General features: G+C 41.3%; 1 protein-coding gene and 1 non-coding gene across 3 annotated transcripts; both read left to right on the forward strand.

The window, feature by feature from the left end:
• Window positions 1-282: 282 nt before the first annotated feature.
• On the forward strand, window positions 283-6,963 carry LOC148035525 (beta-glucosidase 13-like). 2 transcript variants are annotated; one of them, XR_015690831.1, is made up of 13 exons: window positions 283-875; window positions 1,265-1,331; window positions 1,496-1,554; window positions 1,680-1,755; window positions 1,848-1,919; window positions 2,132-2,219; window positions 2,823-3,075; window positions 3,303-3,418; window positions 3,614-3,834; window positions 4,381-4,412; window positions 4,497-4,599; window positions 5,790-5,968; window positions 6,252-6,387. XR_015690831.1 is itself a non-coding variant. In XM_087677480.1 (13 exons), exons 1-13 carry the CDS (start codon window positions 696-698, stop codon window positions 6,427-6,429), a joined length of 1,557 nt encoding a protein of 518 aa, XP_087533606.1. In that variant the 5' UTR covers window positions 285-695; the 3' UTR covers window positions 6,430-6,963. The 2 variants fall into 2 exon arrangements, 1 of the variants encoding a protein (XP_087533606.1); XM_087677480.1 differs by having other exon boundaries at window positions 285-875; window positions 5,857-5,968; window positions 6,252-6,963.
• LOC148035526 (U6atac minor spliceosomal RNA) lies at window positions 6,842-6,965 on the forward strand. Its single transcript, XR_015691035.1, has one exon. It is a non-coding gene; the product is annotated as a U6atac minor spliceosomal RNA (small nuclear RNA).
• Window positions 6,966-7,665: the final 700 nt, after the last annotated feature.

Consider the following 7,665-nt stretch of genomic DNA (forward strand, 5'->3'; position numbering starts at 1 on the left):
CAAAGTACGAAAATGAATTGCAAACTTTCCCCAAAAACCTTCAAATTACAAAATAGAAGGCTTTAGTTAGAAGGGGCACCATCCCTGAAGCTGGTATACATATACTTTCTTTCTTTTTTCACTACCCCTGAATCTGCTGTACATATGCTTTCTTTCTTTATAACTGCAATATACACCTTGGATGCTTCCGTCTAAAATATATATGATGTATTAAAACTTAATGTAATCTACAACATTTGCAGCTACAATAACTATTTAAACACATGCAATTCCATTCAAATATCCCTCCGATTTTGTCACCCCAAAGGTTTTTCGTAGCGTCTGAGCGCACAGCCAGGAGGAGGAGCAGGAGAAGACGACACACACAGAGGGAGAGAGAGAGAGAGAGCGAGCATAGACCCCCCTTCCAGAGCCAAAAAGCATGTCAGGCCGGCTGACCACCTTTAGCCTCCATCATTTTTTCACTCATCAGTGAGCCGAGAGTTGCTTTATCTATCTCCATGTGTCGATAACATCAGTGGAACAGAGTTGCATTTTTATCTCCACGAGATCTGGTAATCTATTCAGAATGAGTGGAAGCTTCCATATTTCACCTGAGCAAAAGTTCAACTGAAATTGCATATATTCTGCCTATGGCAGACTGAGTTCCCTAGTCCTTGAGTCGGCTATAACTTATCAGCTTCTCTCCTGTGAGCATGGAAATGTTGTCAAAGGCCAAATGCATGATGGTGCTTGATCTTTCAGCTTTTGGTGTGCTTTGCCTTGCCTTGGGGGGTGCACTAGCGCAGCGACAGCAGATTAGCAGGGAGGGAAGTATCAGCAGGGCCGACTTTCCTCCGAATTTCATTTTTGGTGCAGCATCATCTGCTTACCAGGTGCAATTTGGTTCATGGTCATTGATTCTCTGTGCATCGTCACTGGATTATCATGCCTAGTAAACGGGCTCAGAGGCAGACATACTTTACACTTGTAAACATCAACACATAGGGAGTACGGTAACTCAAATTTTGGTGAGAGATGTAACTGTCTACGGTAGAAACATTCGAGCACGGTGCATATGGCGTCGTTTAGAGTATTGCTACTGTGCTATCTTCTCTTTGGGACTCAATGTATGCCCACGGATTAATTTCATCCTTGAATGCATTCAAGTGCCAGTTAACAGTTATTGCTAGATCATCACTGCAATAGGATTGTTTCCTGTCAACCATTCTCCCATTTACTAATAGTCTATTGAATTTTATTGTACAACTTTGATCTTCTGCAGTATGAAGGTGCATCAAGAGATGATGGAAAGGGGCCAAGCATATGGGACACATTCACAGAGCAAACAAGTCAGTGAGCTCACTAAATGCAAATGTGCATATCTTACGCATCTCTGCAAATGTTAATAAATATTTGAAGAGATGAAGTACTTACCTACCAGTGCATGAGTCTACTGTCTCTATCCATTCGTCATTGGGAAAGAGGTTCTGAAGATTGGTTTACATGCAAACAGATACCACTGCTGATGGCTCCACTGGCAATGTTGCTGACGATGAATATCATCGTTACAAGGTGATCTGCTTTGCTGCTTGTATCTAGGTACTTGATGAAACATAACAAACGTTGGGTGTCTGCTACTGTTTCTAGTGCTTTGGAAAATGGAAGCACATGACAGTGCGTTTGATTCTCTGGTCCAGGAAGACATCAAACTGATATCTCATATGGGAATGGATTCATACAGGTTCTCAATATCTTGGTCCCGAGTTATGCCATGTGAGTCGAGCTCTGTTATTTCTGGATATTTGAAAGTATTCCTGAATATGTTATCCTCTCTCACTCAGCATGTAACTTTTATCTGGCAACAGTGGGCAGAGGCAAGGTAAACCAGCTCGGAATAGAGTATTACAACAATTTGATCAATGGGCTTCTGGAAAAAGGTCTACTCGGACCAGTGCACAAGGGCAAAAAAAGATGTTTAAAGCTCACTGCTTAGGGTCGTCTTAGCAGCCAAGACATTTGTGCTTTGGCATTCAAAATGCATCAAATTTGTGCTCTAGTCTCTACTCACTGCACTGGTCGTTAAAATAATGCCAGGAAGTTTGGGGAATGGAATGTTGAGTCACAATGGGTGTCTTGCATCTTATTGCAGGCATTCAACCTTTTGTGACACTGTACCATTTTGATCTACCACAGGCCCTTCAAGATGCCTATGGAGGCTGGCTCGACTCGCAGATTGTGTAAGTTGTGGCTGCTGATATGAAGGGACCTTTTTGCAATATCACGAGTGAGAGGGAGTCTGCTAATCAGCTACAGTGGGCTACTGTTAACTCATGTTTTGTACTTATGTTGCTTACAGGCAACAATGATCCCCTCACCTCAGTGTTAGAACCTTGTTTCTAAAAGGTGTAGAGATGGTTATTTAATCCAGTTTGGCCCAATTTGGCTGCTTCATTGTTCTTGAAATGGTCCATATGGGAACTAAATATCCACCGTCCTAGCAAACATCTGTTTCCTGTTCCTCAGTGGACATTTTCGAACAGTGTTCACGCCCAAACTAAACTCGTTTCTTGTCTTCCATATCTCATAGTGAGTGTTGATTTGTGGCTCACATCCAAACTCAGTACCAATTCGAACATCTCAATAGACAATGAACTTCGAGCCATTCCCCTGATTGAATGGCCATGCCTTCCAAATGCATTACAAGAAAAAAGAATGAAAATGCAAAATTTTGCATGAAGAAGCTTATTACATACTCCTCACATTCTGAAAAATATGCTATCTAAAGAAGCACATAAAGACATGCAAAGATGAGATTTGCTCTATGACTTTTGTCTATGCAGAGATGATTTTGCCACTTTTGCTGAGACTTGCTTCATAGCTTTTGGAGATCGAGTCAAGCACTGGCTTACTTTGAACGAGCCAGCTGGATTTATTCTATCAGGTTACAATAATGGCATATTCCCACCAGCACGATGCTCTAAATCTGTTGGTAATTGTACATCCGGCAACTCCTCGACAGAGCCTTACATAGCTGGGCACAATGTCCTTTTGTCGCATGCTGCTGCTGTAGACATTTACAGATCAAAATATCAGGTCTCAAATCTTTCTGGGGTCTTCCTCGTTGTATGTTTTCTGTGTCCCTGTGCATAAGCAGGTTTTTGTGCTTCTGAGTTTTCTTCTTGTTTCTTGAGTAGCAATATCCAAAAGAGGCGTGTGTGGCATACAATGTTTCTTTCAGAAGCAATTGTGTGCTATCTTCTCTTCTTTACCTACAGTCTGGTATGTTAACGATGGGTATTTTTGGCTGCCTGTGATGGTAGAAACTGCAAGGTGGATCAATAGGGATTACAGTAAACACAGTTTGGTATATTCCATTGACCGACTCGTCAGAGGATACAGACGCAGTGCAAAGAGCTTTGGACTTTTTTGTGGGATGGTAGGGAGAGAAGTCTTTTTATATCTTTATGCTTTAAGCTGCTTGCATATGGAGGCTCATCACATGTTCCTTACCGAGTTTTTCTAAGGGTCTTATAATGGTTTCGGATAAGAACTGAAAGATCGTTTGTCTCTTGAAACTTAATGTTTTTGAGCACATGATCTTAATTTTCGACAAACTTGCATTTTCTTGCAGGTTTCTAGATCCAATCCTTCTTGGAGACTATCCTCTGAGCATGCGTATGCGGGTGAAAACTCGTCTACCGTCTTTCTCAGATGCACAAAGGAATGTGCTGAAGGCATCTGTTGATTTTGTCGGTATAAACTACTATACAACGTATTTTGTTGGTAATGCCGTCTCTTCTTCACATAGGGAAGGACAAGACTTCTATAGTGATGTGAACTGCTACTTGACAGGTTAGTTGTCAACCTTTTTGTGACTCCAATTGGCGAGTCTTGACTTTGTTTATGCATGGAATTGTTGCATGTGGCGTTCAATGAAGGAGAAAACATGATAGTATGCAAGGAATTGCACCATTGTGTTATATTCTTGGAAATGAGAACACTAGATCATTAAGTCTTTCTGAAAGACCTATAGGACCTTGCGGTTGTTATCAAGTTTAAGACTTCTGGTAGCTGGATTTTATGGCTGGTGTCCCAATGTGGCAAAATAACAGTGTAGTCGGTTCCTTGTACTATTCTACTAATGGACCTATCAAACTGTAGTCAGGAAGGTCCTCTGGACAATGTCAACCAAGGGACTTTGTCGTCCTAGTTCCACACGACATCTGTGCTATCTTTGAACCCGAAAGTTGCCCTAGGCTTGAATATGAGGTGGATTCATTATAGGGACCCCCCTGAATTCACCCTGCTATAATTGCATGCTTTAGATTATCTTTTATCCTCAAGTACTATGTACTGGAATCTCAAAACAGGCTAATAATGTCGGTACCCTGCTCGCAGGTGTACACAATGGTGTTCCAATTGGACCACAGGTAAAATTATTTGAGGTTCACTCTTTCCTGTGGTTAAGAAATATGAAGTTTTGTAAGCAGTTTGATTGATTTGACTTTTTGCAGGCTGCATCAAACTGGTTATTCATAGTCCCATCTGGTATATATCACATGGTTGACTATCTGAAAAGCAGATATAACAATCCACCACTCTATATAACAGAGAATGGTAAGCAGAACTTTGACTAACAGGTTTTCAATGAATTAGATTTTGCACTTGAGCCCAGGGTCCTGACATATACACATTTTACAGTGCCCTAGAGTCATTTGCCTGATTAATGGCTTATATGCGCCCCTGGAGAAAGGGAGCCAGCCCATCTTCCTATCTGCCTACCTATGGCTTGGAGACAGTATCATATTTAGGAACAAATTTGACACGATCATTAAGCACAAACCTAGGATCTTGTGGAGAGAAAAAGTAATGGAAGTGCTGCTAAAATCGGAAGCTCACAGTTGACCTCGGATTCAAGAAAACCTCTATGGGACGTATGGACCCTAAGCAAATTTGTAGCCTTGTGCTTTTGTTCCTCCTAACAAGTTTGTTTTACAATTGGGAGAGTGGAGGATTCCTGTTCTCCCAAAAGAAGTCTGAAGGGCTAGTCACTACACGTTTTCTCTTGTACCCTTTAAGGTTCAACTTCTTGCCTTTTTGGAGCATCTGCTTGGTGGGATGACCCTAAAATTTTGAAAACCTTCCCTGTGCTGATAATTTCTCATGCCATTGAAGATTTTCAAGAGAATCATGGAAAGATGATTTGGTGATAGTTGATTTGGAATCCTGCTGCTAATGAATGAAGTTGGGGTTGAGATTCTATCTAGCAGCAGCAAAGAACATGTGTAGTCATTAGCAGCTTCCTAAGTGTTTCATCCCAACCAATTTACCTTCTTGAGAATTGATGCAAAGACTTCGACTTAAAAGATTTGCTAGTTTTTTTCAGAGAGACTGAATGACATTTCACAACAATACGACAAAGCTTTATCAATTTAAAAACCACTTGTGTTTGTGAACTTAAAGCTTGCCTTCTGCAATAGAGATACAATAACAAGGCAATCTTGCTTGGAGTAAAGTATAGTTGCCAACTTTCTCTCTAGAACATGAACTGCACTTTCACAACTGAAAGTGGTCATATTGCAATTGGGAAGGTCAGGTAGAGATAAAATATGTTCAGAAATGTGTGTTTTTGTACTAGAGAATACACAGAGAAAGTGTGGTGGTGGGTATCTGCACTACTTATAAATGTGTGTTTTTGTAATAGAGAATACACAGAGAAAGTGTGGTGGTGGGTATCTGTACTACATATAAATGCTAAGGTTATATTAGGCAGTGATGAAGCTTCTGGTTGATAAAATCTAATGCAGCTTACACGTTCCTTATGATCATATTTTGCAAACTTTGCGCCAATGTTCCACATGGCCTTGGGTTTAGGTGTGGACGAGGCCGTGAATTCATCGTTGCCTTTGAAGGAAGCACTGCGTGACCATACTCGAGTACAGTACCATAAAGATCACCTGTCCTACTTAAGCAAAGTTATGAGCAGGTACAAATCCTTAACAAGTTGGTATGTATCCCAAACGTTAGTATATTATATTATAGTAAGGGAAATATCTATGTGATTATCTGAAAAGGCTTGAATCATCAATCATGTATAGAGGATAGAATGTTGATAAATGGGTTGTAATAAGTACTCTGGACATAGTTGGATAATCTGTTTACTCAAATACTCCATCAAAGATGACATAATTGGAGGGGGGGTTATACAGATGAAAAGGCAAATTCAGGAAAGTCTATGATTGGTTAGTATGTTTGTGTGTCTCACTCAGGCAAGGCGCCGACGTGCGAGGGTATTTTGCGTGGTCGCTGCTAGACGATTTTGAGTGGCTGAGTGGGTACAAGTCGAGGTTTGGCTTGCATTACGTGGACCGCCAGACGTTGAAGCGGCACCCCAAGACCTCAGCGCATTGGTTTGCGCGCTTCCTATCAAAGGCGAGGGGAGGATGATGAGAAGAGGGACGCCATGGATCATCATCCTCCTTCATGGCGGCGTCGTTCATGGCTAGGCTCAGCAGGCCATTTCCAAGAACCTCAAATCTTGTTGCTAAAATTCCGAAGCTTTTTTTTTTTAAACACAAACTGTCTGTACATTCATTCATTCGTTCAGAGAACCGCCGCTTTCCAAAGCGGTTCCGTTTATATCCGTCGGGGCCGCTGCCCGCAATCACAAATTATCAAACACAAGCGCAATCAGGTTTTCAGAATCAACAAACTAAGCGTTAGGCCTCAAAGCCATGTAAATAGCAAGTGCATCTGAGGGGCGCCACGTGGCGATTCGAGCGCCACCCAATCCCACATTCGGAGTTGGGGCCTGGCGAAAAATCTTTATATGCACAACTCACACAGCTCGACCTTTTCTGTGTTCGAATGAAGGAGAGAAGGTTAGCATCTCCCTCGATAAGGACGAGAAAAGCCTCCGGGCTTTCCATTTCAACACATGGTTAAGGCTAACCTCCTTCGGGAGGATCTTACCCCAAATTTTTTTTTGCCTCGAATTTTATTATCCCGTTTACTCTCTCTCCTTCGGGAGGATCTTTCCCCAAATTTTTTTTTTTGGCCTCGAATTTTATTGTCCCGTTTACTCTCTCCCTCTCCATGCTCCCTTTTTACTCTCCTTCGGGCTTTCCATTTCAACACATGATTATAATAAACGCCCCTCATGGCAATGCATCACGTTTATTATTAAAAATAGAAAATAAAAAAGCCTCCCATTGACTTAAAGAACTATGATTTCTTACCTACCAAGCATTAAGCGTAGTGCTAAAACAAAACTTCAAACTTGAGTGAACTAGGAAGAGTGACAAATCGTAGAGATGTGAAGAGCGTGGTAGAACATTGCATGTACGATACATTGATGATGTGATACGATGCAAAATCTACAAGTTATGATACATACTTGAGGTTGCTTTAAGTCTGCAAAAGTACTTGAGACTAGTGTTTGTTGATGTAGGAATATCCATACTATAATTATAAACATTTAGAACACTTTGATAAAATCAATGGGGAATAAAGCTTTGGACCATCACTACTCTGGAAACTCACAGCAGTGCCCTATAATGGGTAGGGTGAAGACTGCACATCACCTTGATATATTCTCTTCAAAGCATCCGCTGAAAAACCTAATTTTATGATGGCCCTTCATTCCCTATGATTGTTTATACCTCCTTCCAACTCTTGTCTTGC

This window comes from Lygodium microphyllum, chromosome 5 (assembly GCF_053477565.2).
Source record: "Lygodium microphyllum isolate KBCC chromosome 5, Lygodium_microphyllum_v1.1.10, whole genome shotgun sequence".
Classification (NCBI taxonomy): Eukaryota; Viridiplantae; Streptophyta; class Polypodiopsida; order Schizaeales; family Lygodiaceae; genus Lygodium; species Lygodium microphyllum.

Excerpts from the sequence above, each read along its gene's own strand:
- LOC148035525 (XM_087677480.1), top strand. The coding sequence starts at position 696 with ATGGAAATGTTGTCAAAGGCCAAATGCATGATGGTGCTTGATCTTTCA. Across the intron at positions 876-1,264 it reads CAGCATCATCTGCTTACCAG|TATGAAGGTGCATCAAGAGA; the intron begins GTGCAATTTGGT and ends GATCTTCTGCAG. Across the intron at positions 4,600-5,856 it reads ACTCTATATAACAGAGAATG|GTGTGGACGAGGCCGTGAAT; the intron begins GTAAGCAGAACT and ends CCTTGGGTTTAG.